Source organism: Labeo rohita, chromosome 12, assembly GCF_022985175.1.
Source record: "Labeo rohita strain BAU-BD-2019 chromosome 12, IGBB_LRoh.1.0, whole genome shotgun sequence".
Classification (NCBI taxonomy): domain Eukaryota; kingdom Metazoa; phylum Chordata; class Actinopteri; order Cypriniformes; family Cyprinidae; genus Labeo; species Labeo rohita.
In genome coordinates, this window is record NC_066880.1 from 7780483 (window position 1) to 7797949 (window position 17467).

General features: G+C 35.1%; 1 protein-coding gene across 2 annotated transcripts; it reads left to right on the forward strand.

Moving 5' to 3' along the window:
• Nucleotides 1–4280: 4280 nt before the first annotated feature.
• gpr142 (G protein-coupled receptor 142) lies at nt 4281–17353 on the forward strand. Of its 2 annotated transcripts, none has more exons than XM_051124202.1 (3): nt 4281–4624; nt 10284–10364; nt 12998–17353. In XM_051124202.1, the coding sequence occupies exons 2-3, from the start codon at nt 10316–10318 to the stop codon at nt 13948–13950; spliced, it is 1002 nt and encodes a 333-aa protein (XP_050980159.1). In that variant the 5' UTR covers nt 4281–4624; nt 10284–10315; the 3' UTR covers nt 13951–17353. The 2 variants fall into 2 exon arrangements, with proteins under 2 accessions (XP_050980159.1, XP_050980158.1); XM_051124201.1 differs by having other exon boundaries at nt 4282–4624; nt 10284–10432.
• The last annotated feature ends 114 nt before the right edge of the window (nt 17354–17467 follow it).

Consider the following 17467-nt stretch of genomic DNA (forward strand, 5'->3'; position numbering starts at 1 on the left):
AGTTTTTCGACATACCCTAACTTGCCCTTGGATTACACAGACTACGCACGCATATCGCAGAGATGAAACGAACATTTGAGGTTAAAAAGTATATAAATTGTCAATTTCTAGATAATACCGTTATTCCTCGACTGGGATCGTTTAGAGCCATTTGAAGCTGCATTTAAACTGCATTTTGTAAATCCAAGCTCGAAAGCCCCAAAGAAATTCATTATATGGAGATAATTCCTGAAATTTCCCTCAAGAAAAAGCGATATAACACGTATTTTTAAAAAACGTGTTAAAACATACCTTTTTAAAGTTGCCTATGCGCATAATAGTGTGTGAGGTGTGTGTATTCTTATTTATTTTTATTATATTTCTCTTTTTCTTTGTTGTCTTTAATTTTTATATATATAATTTTCTATTATTTTTATTATGTTTTGTTTATATTTGTTGAATCATTTGTACCATGCTGATGTTTTTTTTTTTTTTTTTTTTGCTTGTGAAGCACTTTGAGTTGCATTCTATGTATGAAAAGTGCTATACAAATAAATTATTATTATTATTATTATTATATAGATGTTTCCCTCAAGAAACATTTCTTTACCACTAAAGAAAGACATGAACATCTTAGAAGACGAAGGGGTGAGTAAATTATCTGTAATTTTTTGTTCTGGAAGTGAACTAATCCTTTAACAAACATGTACATTAGGCCAAATTATCATTATCAAATCGACAATGAAAAAAATCTGGTGTGGGATTTACATTCAAACACTCAGAAATTGCCAGTAAATTTCACAAATAAAACAGCAAGTAACACATTGAATTAAACATTCAGTTTTGAAGTAGAAAGACTAAAACAGTATTTTGTACTTCAGTAATCTTTGAAAAATAATTCACATTGTGAATATGATGAATGTTTACTTTTTAATCTTTAATTTTTTTAGATTTACATGTTTAGAGCAATGACAATTGACAGCACCATTTAAATATGACCACAGAGCTCTTGGTTTATTTTTTGTACTAATAATTCATACTCCGGTACTGATACCACTCAGTGAAGAGAAAGCCAGTCTGGTTAGCCTCTATTTGTATTGATTGATGAGAGTGTGGAAATCGGTGATACAGTGACCCAGCAAGCCTAATTCGATTTCTCTCTCTCTCTCATAATAGGACTCCATTTTTGACCCACTTGGCAACTCAATTTACTCAATCTACTGCTCTACTGCCTTTCAGCTGTATATTGTGCTGTACTGTGTTGTGTGTCATAAATAAATTTGTTTAATTATTAATTTCCTTCGAATTTATTTAATTACTTTGGTTTAACGTTGTGTTGTCAGTGATGCATTTAACTAAACCTGAATACATGTTGCCACAAGAGGGCAGTATTGTCACAAGCGAAATACTTCAGCAATGATTGCACATAAATTTGCATTGTTAAACTATAGAGAAAAATAAAGAGCCTCTGAATTCACCTCTGTGCATTTATTAGCAATTTGCTTTAGTTCTTGCCACTTATTCATCTGTTGTTCCTTTTATCTTGTTTCTCTCCCTTCATCTCCCCCACATGCCTCAGAAATTACAGGTAATTAAATTCACATTAATAATGTTAGCCTCCTTGAACCCCCCTCACAGCGATCATATTATGAATTGACGTGCTTAGATGGAACAAAAGGATCCTTCACTTTAAGTGCTTCAACTGTGAGTTTGTGTTGGCAGTTTTTCTTCTTCACTCTACAAAGAGTAGATAAAAGCAAAGAGAACAAGAGTGGACAAAGTGGACATAACCGCTTTCTGCATCACAGTAGTGTTTAATGGCTCTTTAGTGAAGTGGAACAACATATTCAATGACAAAAAATGCAGTGGTGGGATTTACAGTACTCCTACACATTATGGTATGGAAGTTGAGATTGCGGTAGACGAAGAGCTGGTGCAAGAAGAGCATTTGTGGTTAAAAGTATATAACTTAGTATTTTTTTTTTTTTTTTTTTTTTTTAGAAAATGACCAATTGTTTCACTAGATAAGACCCTTATTCCTCAGCTGGGATCGTGTAGATCTTTTGAAAGCTGCACTGAAATTGCAATTTGGACCTTTAACCCGTTGGTCCCAGCTGAAATCCACTATATGGAGAAAAATCCTGGAATGTTTTCCTTAAAAACCTTAACTTCTTTTCGACTTAAAAAAAAAAGACATGAAACTCTTGGATGACATGGGGTGAGTAAATTATCAAGAAAGTGAACAAATCTTTTAAATTCCTTCCATACTTCTCTCTGGAAATATAAAAAAGGCTCTTTTTTTGCAGAAGTGTATGTATGTTATCAGCGTAGCTCAATTAGACAGTCAGTGGTGATCTACCTTATCTGTATTGAGAGATATAGATATTTATGGCAAAGTTTGTTTCCAATTATTTTGTTTCCACGCCTACATGACATGAATATATTTACAATCACAGTGATGAGCATTCACTAGAGAGAGAGAGAGAGCATCCATGCATCCTGATAGTCACTTTCTCTCGTCTTATGTCCAGATGGTGGTGTACATGTACTTTTTGTTCCATCCATCTGGAGACAGGATGTTTCTGGCTGTGAGGGAAGTTGAATCTTCTAGAAAACATGTAATACCTTTATTGGTTTGGCTGGAAATTGTACACCTTGAACCTTATAGCACATTCCTAGCTTCAAATAAACGAAATGTACTGTAAAAGTACTAGCGTACAGTGACTGTGTCAGATAGTAATACCACGGTACTTTGATATTGATTGTGACTTTCACTGGTATTTACATGCTATGCCAAACTTACAACTTTATTTTGCTGTGCCAAAAAGAATACCATAGTTCTAGCACAGTACATGTCCCATAAAAGTAAAAATTTTAAATTTAAATTTAAAAACGCCCCGCTTTATATATTACACAACATTTTGAGCAGTGTTGTTAATGTTAACTAAAACAATTGATTAAAAAACATTTTTGTTTATTAGAAAATAAAATACAAATATTAGATAACACTGAAGAAAATATGAAATGCTGACTTGACAACTAAGGCATATAAAATAAATTTAAAGGAGAAGTCCACTTCCAGAACAACAATTTACAAATAATTTACTCACCCCCTTGTCATCCAAGATGTTCATGTCTTTCTGTCTTCAGTCATGAAGAAATTATGGATTTTGAGGAAAACATTTCAGGATTTTTCTCCATATAATGGACTTCACTGGTGCCCCGATTTTGAACTTCCAAAATGTAGTTTAAATGCAGCTTCGAAGGGCTCTAAACTCTGACCTTTAACCGACTCTGACCTTTGAGTCTCGTTCAGCAAAATGAATGAATCTTTTCTGAGTCATTTCGTTCATTTTAGCAAAATATAATTAAAATATTACATGTTACTTCCCTAACACATCTACTGCTTACACAAACGTTGATTACACTACAAATAAGACCAATCACTCCCCCGAGATGACTCGTTCTTCCGAGTCGCATCAAAGATTCATTCAAAATAAACGAATCGTTCAAGAACGACCCATTAATTCGTAGCATCGTGGACACGCATCCCAGAGCCTGTGCTACACAAACTTTTGTGCTTAAAAAGTATACAGATTTGTATTTAAAAAAAAAAAAAAAAGACCATTTCGCTAGATAAGACCCTTCTTCCTCGGCTGGGATCATTTAGAGCCCTTTGAAGCTGCATTTAAACTACATTTTGGTGGTTTAAACTTGGGGGCACCATTGAAGTCCTCTATATGGAGATAACTCCTGAAATGTTTTCCTCAAGAAACATAATTTCTTTACGACTGAAGAAAGAAAGACACAAACATCTTGGATGACAAAGGGGTGAGTAAATTATCTGTACATTTTTGTTCTGGAAGTGAACTTTAAATGAATGCTGAAGAAAATCCCATAATCATACATTGAAATATTTATTTACATATTTTGCAAACGAAAATACTGGACCTCTTTTGACTTTCCCTGTAAGCTGCCATTCAGCACACCACAGCAACCCTGCAACCACCCGGTGACCGCATAAAAAAGTGCTAAAGACCACATAGAACACATTAGCAACCACAATACCCTGGCAACCAACCTGAAGACCCCAGCATCACCCTTGCATGGTGATGTGTTTTGCACAGGCAAACACCATTCACATTTTCATCAGTAAATATACACATCTAGTTATTGATTCAAGTTATACTTAGGTTTATGCTAAATTTACATTCACATCACAGCTAGAGGAATCCTATAAAGGGCCCTAAGATGAGCACACGACAGATAAGAGCTCCCATGGGTCTGAAGGCATCGCTGTGTGAAACTATACACCTTCTCCTCATGTGTCTGCGCTGTATTGACCTCTCTGTGCAAGACGGACCTCTGTATATCTGATTCACCTTCAGTGTCAATGCTTCATCCGTTTACCAAAATCCTTCCTGCTTAACCCCTCCCTCCCTGTCTCTCTCTCCCTCTCTCTATCTCTCTCTAGCTCCTTCCATAACCTCCTCCCGAACTCGCTCTGTGGTTGCAGTGATGTGTCTGTTATTCAGGGACCCCTGTCCTCCCTCCCTGTCCTCCTCAAGGGCTGCCTGGCTGGGCATTGGTGGTTAGGACTCCTGCTCCAGAGTCCACGGATGGGGACCTGCAGAGATTTGTGAGGGTAAGAAAACCTCTTTGTTCATTAGCTGTCAGTCGTTATATGATGGATCACTTAATTTTTTTATTTAAGAGAATTAAGTGAATTTTTTTAATTGAGCATCAGTTGCAGTTATAGTTATTGTTACTATGTTGTTGTTGGATTAAATAGAGGTGAATATAAGTAACGTGGGGCACATATTTTATAGAATATCTCTTTATATTGTAGTTTTAAACTGATATTTTTTAGCTATTTAAAATGGTTTAAACGTGTTAAGAACTAAGCATTAAAAGTATATAAATGCAATAAAATAAATAATATAATATAAACATAAATAATGTAATATAATGTATATGTAGTATTTAATTCAGAAAACTCTTGAGATTGCATAAATGTGTGTATTATACTATTTTTACATATTTTCAGTACTTTTTCTAAAAATAGTTTAAATAATAAAATCTATCCACATATCAGGTTTTATGGATTAATATATAAAATATTAAGAAATTATAAAACTTATATATATATATATATATATATATAATTAAGGAAATTGAGATTAAAGTTGTTTATTATGTATTGTGATATTGGGGCATTTAAATAGAAATTATTAACAATACCATCCATATCAGTACCATGAGGAATTATGTTTTAATGGTTGTTTGGTTGAAATTCTGAAAAAAGAAAAAAAAAAAGGAAAATGCATAAATGTGAAGTACACATTACATGTTGCCACAATGCTAAAATATAATGAGATATATATTTCTGGTTATATGAATGTGTCATGGGCTAACGATTTGCAATCATATTTTAAAACTATGGCAGTTTTAAAAGTATATAAATACTATAAAACATATGTATGTGTGTGTGTGTGTGTGTATATATATATATATATATATATATATACATATATATATAAATATATATAAATATATATATATATATATTATATTTTTTTTATATATTTTAGTTTATAAAAAGTATTGAAGTATATAAAAATAGTAAGACTTCAAATCATCCATATACTCACAAGAAAACAATAATATTTAATTTATGTTGGTACAACATGCACTTCCCACTGTTATACATCCTCTTATCAAACAGCTTTTAAAAACGAGTCTTAACCGGTTTGTTCTGAACATAAAGCAGTTATTTGGTATGTTGTGTCCTCTGTGTTTTGTCATCTTAATATTTTCTCCAAGAACTACAGGATATCCAGAGGTCAGCTCTGGAAGTCATAAAGATCGCTTTAAAAATGTGTGGCATTGTTTGCGAGCATCTTATGTAATCAAGAGACTATGAATTTCAAGACCTCCGTTTCTGTGTCCCTTTCATCTTCTCTCTTCCTTTTTAGAAAACAATGAAACAAAGTCTTTTCCCTGCGTGTACTGATATGGATGGTATTGCCATACCGTCGTCCTTGAGCTCATAACTATTGTCTCAGGTGTACCAGCCGAATATGAATAATTGAGCGTGTTCATTAGAGCAAAAAGTCCATGGAGAGTGATCTGAAACCTTACACATTGACTCCCTGTACATCCCAAAACGGTCATTTATGCTTCTACGAAATGAGGTGATTACCCTTGAGACTGTGTAGATAGAGCTATAGTTTATTATTTGGTGAAAACAGATTTTTTGATTATTGTCTACTGTTTGAACAGATATAGATGCTTGCATGGGTAGTTGCCCTGAAGCAGAACTATTGCAGTAATGGAAAACATTGCTGTTTGGCACTCATTTATTTTGAGCTGTGCTATAAGCTGCAATGTCATGCTTTCAGCTTAAACAGCTTGTTTGAGTTATTTCATATGAATCTTTTGAGACCCTATTTCTAGATGGTAGACTCTAGATGGAAACTTTGGACGTCCCTGGTAACTGAATTAAGCTCTTGTTGCATATGAGGAAACAGTTTAAGCCAGTTAAGACTTTTGCTTTAAGACTTAAATTGTGAATATTAGAATTATTTCAAATAATATTTTATTTGGCCATTAAGTTTTTAATGAGTATGATTAATTTCAAGATCCTGACTCTTGAATATGTTAAATTTAGACAGAGATGTTTTAATAGTGGCTATGATTTAAACTCATTTGCAAAACATTTCATTTGCATCATTAAAAATGTGAACCTGGACCACAAAACCAGTCATAAGTAGCATGTGTATATTTGTAGCAATAGCCAAAAATACATTGTATGGGTCAGAATAATCAATTTTTCTTTTATGCCAAAAATCATTAGGATATTAAGCAAAGATCATGTTCCATGAAGATATTTTGTAGATTTCCTAATGTAAATATATCAAAACTTAATTTTTGATTAGTAATATGCATTGCTGAGAACTTCATTTGGACAACTTTAAAGGCGATTTTCTCAATATTTTGATCTTTATTTTGCACCATTAGATTCCAGATTTTCAAAGAGGTGTATCTCAGCCAAATATTGTCCTATCCTAACAAACCATACATAATGGAAAGCTTATTTATTCATCTTTCAGATTTGAATTGACCCTTATGACTGGTTTTGTGGTCCAGGGTCACATATGTTCATGGCCCTCTGTTTTTTTGTATATTAAATTAAGATTGAAATTAAAAAAATAAGATTGCTGGTTGTTTATTATGTAAAGTGATATTAGTGCATTTAAATGAACATTATTAACAATACCATTCATATCAGGACAAGTGAGAAAAATTTCAGTGGCTGTTAGGCTGAAATAATGGTTCCTGTGACTGAAAAAAAAGTATAAATATCAAAATACACATTATATCGCCATAATGCTAAAATACATTGAGATATGTTTCTAGTTAAATCAGCCAGCCAACCTATAAAAACTATTAAAAAAGGATTGGCAATGAGAAATGGGATATTATCCAAAGATTTCCCTTAGGAAATGTGAGTATATTAAAGTCTTTCTCTAACAGGCATGCCTAATGCATGAGAACAAGTTTCCTCTCCATAAAATCTATAGCTTGTGAGAAAATGTTTCCACGTCATTTTTAATGTGTGATACGCATATTGATCAGATTTTATCACACTCTTAAATCCAAAATCATCCCTTCATATTGAGGAGAGAGGCAATAAGCAACTACTTTATGATCATAATCACTTGGGATTTATCAACTACTGTCCAGTTAACTCAGTTTATCTTTCCTTAGATACATGCCTTCATTAAAAAAAAAAAAAAAAAAAAAAAAAAAAATATATATATATATATATATATATATATATATACATATATATATATTTAAATAATGAGTATTTGGTGCTGCTTTTAGCTAAATAGAGCTCACAGAGCAAGCAGCATATTATATAAACACACACACATACACACTACTTTCATTCATTGTGAATCTCATAAATGAGCAATGATTTGTTTGTAGAGATGTTTTCAGAAGGGAGAACCACATCAGTAGTGAAGTACTTAAAGCCTTTCAGGGAAACCCCTCTCCTCTGTATCCTAGCACAAGCTCAGCTGTAGTTAAAGATTTATCATTTATCAGCTTCTGTATCAAAACAACTACAGTCACAAAGAGCCATAAAATATCATTGCAACATATGATGTCACTGTGTATGATAAGATGTTTTTTTAATTTTACCATTGATACAATACAAATCAACCTTTTTAAAACATATTTGTGGAGTATTTTTTCCTAATTTTTGCACACATTTAAAGAAGTAGTACACTTCCAAAACAAAGATTCACATGTACTCACCCACTTGTCATCCAAGATGTTCATGTCTTTCTTTCTTCAGTCGTAAAGAAATAGTTTTTTGAGGAAAACATTTCTGCATTTTTCTCCATATAACGGACTGATATGTATGGTGCCCCGAGTTTGAACTTCCAAAATGCAGTTTAAATGCGGCTTCAAACGATCCCAAATGCAGTTGTAAATGATCCCAGCCAAGGAAGAAGGGTCTTATCTAGCGAAACGATCAGTTATTTTCATTACAAAAATACAATTTAAATACATTTTAATCTCAAGCACTCGTCTTGCCTGAACTCTGTGTTCAGACAGTTAGGGTATATCGGAAAACTCCAGTCGTATTTTCTCCCTTAACTTCAAAAATCATTTCTAAATCATCCTACATCGCTGCAGAAGTACCGACCCAGTCTTTGCAAAGTTAACATGCAAAGAAGATCAAACACCCTTAACAAAAAAGGTAAAACAGCGATATAGGACGATTTTGAAGTTGAGGGAGAACATGAGATGGGAGAACTGTCATGAACCGGAAAAAAACAGTCCAGGCAGAGTAAGACAAGATGAGCATTTGGCATTAAAAAGTATATAAATTGTATTATCTTTATTAAAATAACTGATCGTTACGCTAGGTAAGACCCTTCTTTCTCGGCTGGCATCATTTACAACCGCATTTGGGATCATTTGAAGCTGCATTTAAACTGCATTTTGGAAGTTCAAAATCAGGGCACCATATCAGTCCACTATGGACTAAAAATGCTGAAATGTTTTCCTCAGTTTCTTTACGAAGAAAGAAAGACATGAACATCTTGGATGACAAGGGGGTGAGTACATTATATGTGAATCTTTTTTTTGGAAGTGGACCTCTCCTTTAATGTCTGCATTTGTCAAGCTGAAGGATTCAACCCTGTTAATATTTTTTCTTTTCAAAAATATATATATATAATTTTTTTTAACCATTTTTCTTATATTCATTTAAATTTGTCAATGATGTATTCATTAATGGTTTATACCAGTTTTGTAACTTTTAAGGGTATTAAATGTTTTCCCATAGCAGAGTAACAAAATTCTGCCGTAGAAGCACAACATATTTTACAGCTTTTCCTATATAAAATTGATTATAAATGCACAAGAACTGCAAATGTAGGAGGAACAGCACCAGTCTGAATTGCTAAAGCAGTGACAAAGACTCTGTGGTCCCCACATAAATCCCTAGTAAGGCAAAGACAGATGAAGTAATTATAAGGTGACAGAAGACCAATCATTCCAGCCTTGTCCAGTTCTCACCCACAGTGTGAATTTGCGCACCTAAGCAGGACAGTTGATGAAGCAGCCCGATCATAGCAGGCAATTATGTTCCACAACATAAACCCTCTCTCATATTGTTTTTTTACAAGAAGGAACGAATGAATGGCTTTTGAATACACCGCAGTTCAATAATGACAACACAAAAACTGCAAGCTGCAAATGCAAGATGCACAATTAAGAAAATCACCAAAGCACATTAGTAGAGATGTTGTTCGTAAAACCCAGTGATGTCATGAGGTAAACGGAAATATACAGAGCAAAGCAATCATTTCCGCTCTCTGCACTGAGTCTGAAAGCAAATAAACATGTTTGGCACAGAGCTGATCAGCTCATCCTCTCAGGAGGGAGCAGTTATGGGAATAATCAAAGTTAAACACAGAAGGAAAGGTAGAAAGTGGAGAGATAAGACAAGTAAATGAGCGAGAGTGTTGTGCACTCGTTCCATCTGTCTCTAATTGACTGTTTTTAACCTATGAGGGCAAGCTGTTTCTGTCATTAACACAGTGACCTGATAAGAGGGCACCAGAGCATAGTAAAATCTGAAATGTATTACCTATTCTTCCATGTGATATAAACACAATAAGGTTAATTTGACATTGGTTTCAGTTGTTGGGCAATGCTTTGAGGTCATATTCTGATAGTGGAGTTTTAAGGTTTCCTTCCTGTTCTCTTTCCTTTCACAGGAGGAACTCAGAGGCCATGATTGACTGGCGCAATGCCACAACGCCCGGCCAGCAGGAGGATGAGAGCAGCGCTCAGGAGAGGTCAGAGTGTGTGCTGGCTTACATCCCTGTCGTCTACTACAGTACTCTGTTGTGTGTTGGAGTGCCAGGTATGAGATGTGCATTTTAATACCTATAAACATGGGTCAGTTAGAGGATTAGTTCAGCTCTAGAATAAAAATTTCCTGATGATTTACTAACCCCCCGTGTTGTCCAAGATGTTCATTCTTTCTTTCTTCAGTCAAAAAGAAATTAAGGGTTTATAGGAAAACATTCCAGGAATTTTCTCCATATAGCGGACTTCAATGGTGCCCAATGGGTTGAAGGTCCAAATTGCAGTTTCAGTACAGCTTCTAAGGGCTCTACATTCCCAGCCAAAGAATAAGGGTCTTATCTAACAAAACAATCACTCATTTTCTAAAAAAAAATTTAAATGCATGTAGTTTGTAAACAGCAAATGCTCACATTGCACTAGTGTGATGTCTGCATAAGTACTGAGCCAGTGTTTACAAAGCGAATGTGCGAAGAAAGTCAAATGCCCTTTCAATAAAAAAAAGGTAAAACAATGATGTTGGATGATTTTGAAGTTGGAGGAGAAAATAATATGAAGTTTGTTCTCCCTACCCTACATTTTCAAACCAAAGTACACAGATGAAGAACTAACCGTGTGTGACATGAATATCTTGGATAACATGGGGTAAGTAAGTTATCAGTAATTTTTTATAGTGAAAGCGAATTAATCCTTTAAGATCAGGGTCCTGCGCCATTGGAAACTGAATTGAGAATGCATATGACAACTATTTGAAAATCTAGAATCTGAAGGTGCAAAAAAAATGTTGTTCAAATGAAGTTCTTAGCAATGCATATTACTAATCAACAATTACGTTTTGATATATTTATGTTAAGAAATTTACAAAATATCTTCATGGAACATGATCTTACTCGATATCCTAATGATTTTTGGCATAAAAGTCGATAATTTTGACCCATACAATGTGTTTTTGGCTATTGTTACAAATATACCCATGCTACTTAAGACTGGTTTTGTGGTCCAGGGTCACATATACAGTTTTGGCACATGGTAAACTAATCTTCTTCACCTTGAGTTTTTTTATGGAGGAAGGTCATGGTAGATTCATTCAATGAGACACACATCAGACCAGACAAGAAATCATTAAGTATCCACAAACATTTTACTGCACCAATCCTAGGAGAGACTGACAGCTGCTTGAGGACAGAAAGGAGATCAATAAACCAATCAATACAAATAACAATTAATTAGGACTCATTTGAAAACCACCCATAAACTGCTACTATAAATCAGATCAGGGTCACAGACAGATGCTTGGTGTTGACAACAGCCAATTCAAATCAGTTTACTAGCTGTCTATTATGAGATCTCTCTAGCTCAACCAGAAATGAAAATTCTGTCATCATTACTTACCCTCATGTAATTCAAAACCTACTTCTGCAGAATGCAAAATAAGACATTTTGAATACGTTTCAAATGTTTTTGTCCACAGAATGAAAGTCAGTAGGGTCCAAAACATTAAAAACTTAGACATCAGATTTTCAGTATATCTTCTTTTATGTTTATATTGGTTTGGAACAACATAAAGGTGAGCAAATGATGACAGAATTTACACTTTTGGATGAACTGTCCCCTTAAAAGGAGAAGTTCACGTCCAGAACAAAAACTTACAGATAATTTACTCACCCCCTTGTCATCCAAGATGTTCATGTCTTTCTTTCTTCAGTCGAAAAGAAATTAAATTTTTTTAAGAAAAAAAATTTCAAAAAAATATGCTCGTCTTGTCTCGTCTGCCATGTATATGCGTACTCTGTGTAATCCTGGTTAGCGCATGTCGAAAAACTCCCATCTCGTTTTCTTCTCCAACTTCAAAATCATAGACAAGACGAGCATTTGACGTTAAAAAGTATATAACTTGTCAATTTGTTTCGAAAATGAACGATCGTTTCACTAAACCCTTCTTCCTGCATTTAAACTGCATTTTGGAAGTTCAAACTTGGGGGCACCATAGAAGTCCACTATATGGAGATAATTTCTAAAATGTTTTCCTCAAAAACATTAATTTCTTTTCGACTGAAGAAAGAAAGACATGAACATCTTGAATGACATGGGGTAAGTAAATTATCTGTACATTTTTGTTCTGGAAGTGAACTTTTCCTTTAAAAGCTTTTTACTGTGATATGACATGGTAGGTAACGTTTGATAGAGAAAACGACAGCATTTTATTTGATTCATTTGAATTAAACTCTCCATAGTTTTATCCAATTTCATTCTGCTGTCTGTTAAGTAATGGAGACATGTCTTTTCTATAAATAGCTTTATTATGCAAGTCTTTAAAAAACACTTAAAATACACTTATCTCCTGTTGTGTCAACCAGCAAAAACAGCACAAACTCACTTGAGTTTAATCTTTTCTTTGTGGAAAACCAGGGCAAAGGTTCCCGTGGGCCGGCATGTTCTGTAAATATGACCCCCTAATCTTTTACTTCCCATCAATCCTGCTGTGTCAGCTCCCTCCATGCCCTCGATTTCTATCTTCATCTTCTGCTTCTCCCTTTTCTGGCCTCATTCCTTAATCGTTTATGCCTTGTCCATCCTCCTCTACCTCAATCCTTTTTTCTAATTCCGTTGTCTTCTTTTCTAGTGAACATCCTTACACTGGTGGCTCTTTACCGGCTGGCTGTTCGTACTCAGAAGGCCCTGTACGTGTATCTTCTTGCGCTAACCGGCTCGGACATCCTCAGCCAGCTGTTCATCATCTTCGTGGGCTTCCTGTTGGAAACGGCTGTGTTTCATCGAGACGTCCCTGTGATGCTGCTGAGGTCAGTCAGTATGATGGAGTTTTCCGCCAATCATGCATCCATCTGGGCTACTGTACCCCTCACGGTGGACCGCTATGTTGCTTTGTGCCATCCGCTACTCCACCGGCAGATTAGTTACCCGGCACGGGCCCGGCGGATCATCGCAGTGGTGCTCACATTGGCGCTGGCATCCGGTGTGCCGTTCTTTTGGTGGTCAGACATGTGGAGGGTCAGCCGTGCGCCTAACAGCTTGGATACCGCTTTGATTTGGACCCACGTGACTATTATTTACTTTCTTCCGTGCTGCATCTTCCTGGTGCTGAACTCTTTGATCATCCTAAGGCTCCGGAAGAGACAGCAGCAGCAGATGTGCCAAGACGAGAGCGGGCAGCAGCTGGCGGTGCCAGGCAAGCTGGGTAAAACCACAGCTATGCTCCTGGCAGTGACTTCTGTGTTTGCTGTCCTGTGGGCGCCTCGTACCGGAGTGGTGCTCTACCATCTCTACGTGTCATCAGTGCACAATGATTGGCGGGTACATCTAGCATATGACTTGGCTAACATGTTAGCCATGCTGAACACTGCTGTGAATTTCTTTCTGTACTGTTTTGTCAGCAAACCCTTCAGAGCGGCAGTGAGGGACGTCCTGTTGTTCCGCGGTGGCCCACTGCACCCACGCCACCCCCTACGTCATCAGCGCACTGCTGCTAATGCCTCCACCTCCTCTATTTCCAGCTCTAAACGTTCCCAGCGAGAGATTACTCCTCTCTCTCCCAAAAGGGCAGAAGTCAAGACGTAGTTCTTCTTAAAGGGATAGTTCACTTAAAAGGATAGTTCAGCCATAAATGAAATTTTTGTCATTAATTACTCACCGTCATGTCATTCCAAACCTGTAAGATCTTTGTTTATCTTCAGAACACAAATGAAGTTATTTCAACGCTATCTCACGGCAGTTCGTACGTATTTTACGAGGTGGCTAATTCGTACAAATTCGTACAACCTCACTCGTACGTTTTTGTATGATCTGCCAAGACCCCAGTGACGGGCAGGTTTAGGGCAGGGTTAGGTGTAGGGCATTCATACAAATTGGGAACTCGTAAAATATGTATGATTTAGCCAAAAACGTATGAATTACGTTATTTTTAATTAAACTGGAAAGCTTTCTGATCCTGCATTGACAGCAATGCAACTACTATGTTCAAGGCACAGAAAGGTAGTAAGGACATCATTAAAATACAATAGAAGAGAAGAAATTGTTGAATAAAGTCATTATTTTTGTTTTCTTTGGGCACAAAAAGTATTCTTGTAGCTTCATAAAATTAAAGTTGAACCACTGATGTCACATGGACTATTTTAATGATGTCCTTACTACCTTTCTGGGCATTAAATGTGTCAGTTGTGTTGCTGTCTATGCGGGGTCAGAAAGCTCTTGGTAAGGGCAAAACAGAGAGAAAAATATGCGTTTTCAAATTTGCTCAATCCACGTTTTCAGTTAAAGGGACACTGCTCTCAAACAGTTTGCCACTTGAACTGAAAAATGCAAACAGAGTTTAACATTTTTCTAAAAAACATCAAAAAATGGTTCAAACAAAAACAGGTTTGTGAACATTAGTGTTACAGTCTTAGATTTGTTATGTTTATTGAATGTGTACTTGTTTTTTTTTTTTTGTTTTGTTTTTGTATTTTAAAAGCCTAACCAGGAACTGGGGCTGCAAATTAGCTATAGGCTAGAAGCCTGTATGTAGAGCATCTGTAATATTATTCCGCACTGTCCCTGTTAAAAAAAAAAAAAATGAAAACATTAGTGTGGACATGGCCTTAGTTTTCTTTTTTTTTCATACAGTGAAAGTCTGTAGGGTACAGTGTGATTTTGGATCCCATAAAATATTATAAATTATTTTAACAAAAAATTCTGAAACATTCTTTGGATTAGCTCCTTTTGAGTTCTAAAGAAGAAAGAAAGTCAAACAGCTTTGGAATGTAAGTTTAAGTAGATAAATGATAACAGAATTTTCACTTTTAGGTGAACTATCCCTTTAAGCCCCAACAAAAGCATGGTCTTGTTCTTAGAATTAAGTTGAAAAGAATTCACATTAGTGGCTTTTATGGATTTAAAAGTTAAAGTCGTGGTCACATTAGCGAAATGTTGCATGCAAAAAAGGTCTATTGTTTTTTGTCAATAGTGTAGCGGTGTAGCGGTTCACTTTCAAACCAGCAGCTTTCTTTTTGACCAGTTTTAAAAAGCACAAATTTCAATTGCAATCACTGGATTTTGCCTGCAAAATTTCACTGAGGAACTGTAAATGTGCCTGTACTGTGTAATTTTGCATGATTTGGCATCCCTAACAGAATAGAAAAAAATTACTGACATGTTTCCCACATAATAAAACTCATAATGAACAGTCTAGCATCCATTCACGCTAATGTGAACCACCGGTACTGTTAATCTGCTGTCTTATCTGACCTCTGGTTAGTGATCCGAGAGATCACTGTTTACGGTCATTAAACAAAAGCCCAATAATGTTAACTTTGTCTTGCTAATAAGGCAAGTAAGCTTTGCAGGATATCATGGACATCAAGAGATTACCATTCCAGAAATTAGTGTGTTTTGCACTGATCTGCATATTTGTGTTATTTATTGTCCTGTCCTCTGCGGGGATAAGAAAGCATACTACAGTATTTATGAAACAAAGATATTTGGCTCATCAAATGAGCATTTATGTCTTGCCATTTGCCATAAATGGATATCCTTTTAAGGAATAGGCTGAAATATGAATATTCCGTCATCATTTATTCACCTTTGTGTCATTTGAAATCAAGTACCAGAGTGACAATAATAAAGCAGCATAATGGTATCATAAAACTGTTTCATATGACGCATGCCAGATAATCAAAGCGTTTTACAGCCATATATGATGGATTTAAAATTGATACAGTTTTGGAATTACATAAGGATGATTAAATGATGGCAGATTTTCTTTTTTTTTTTTTTTTTTGAGTGAACTATTCCACTTAAATGTTGTATTTTGATATTGTAAAAATATGTGTCATGTTTTTAGTGTTTTTATAAATGTTGCTTACTTTACAGATTAATGTTCTTTAAACACATACAATAATGTTTCATTAACAGTCTTGTCTCATTAATTTATGATCCATCATTCCATACTATAAAATATGTTTAGCGGTCAACTTGAAGTCATCTTAAATCTGCTGAAGATATTTTAATCAAAAGTTTCTGAACAGTAAGATTTGTAATGTTTTAAAACAAGTATGTTCTGCTCACCAAGCCTGCATTTATTTGATTCTAAGTACAGCAAAAACAGTAAAATTTAGAAATATTTTTACTATTTAAAATAGCAGTTTTCTATCTTAAAATATTTTAAAATGCAATTTATTCCTGTGATTTCAAAGCTGATTTTTTAGCATCATTACTCAAGTCACACGATCCCTTAGAAATCATTCTAATATTCTGATTTGCTTCTCAAAAAAACATTTATTATTATTTTCAAAACAGCTGAGTAGAATCATTAAACAGTCATGAAAAACATGTACTCAGCTGTTTTAAATATTGATCATAATAATAATAAAAAAATAAATTTGTTGAACAGCAAACAAGCATATTAGAATGATTTCTGAACGATCATGTGACATTGAAGACTGGAGTAATGATGCTAAAAATGTAGCTTTGATCACAGGAATAAATTACATTTTAAAATATATTCAAATAGAAAGCAGTTATTTTAAATAGTAAAAATATTTTACAATATTACTGCTGTATTTCGAATCAAATAAATGCAGGCTTGCTGAGGAGAAGAGAGTTATGTAAAAACATTACAAATCTTACTGTTCAAAAACTTTTGACTCCAGTGTAATCAGCATTTCATTTTCTAATCAAACTTAAGACACGATTCCATAATGTTCATGATAATTGCTTATAATGTTTTGATCAAGGTCTTTCCTGCAGCTGTAGGTTATGTTGCATGACTAAATTAAACCCTTTCAGAGCCCATCCAGTGAAGCAGAGCAAGATGGTTGACCTTTTTAACCCCAGTGTGCAAACTGCAGTCGCTGGCTTAGCTGTTTATTTTCAGTACATGGCGACTGGATGAGGCTTTAAAAGGGGCTTTGACATGGGAACACGAGTGAAGACACCGCTGTACAAACAGACCCTTCCGAAGAGCTCTGCAGCTCTGCTGAACAAAGCCAGCCTTAAGCTTCTGTGCACCCATGCAGCAACAGCAAAAATTTCCATTTGTTAGAATTCACCAAGATCACCAAAGACGTGCTGGGGTCAATTAAATTACTCTGTAATTTGT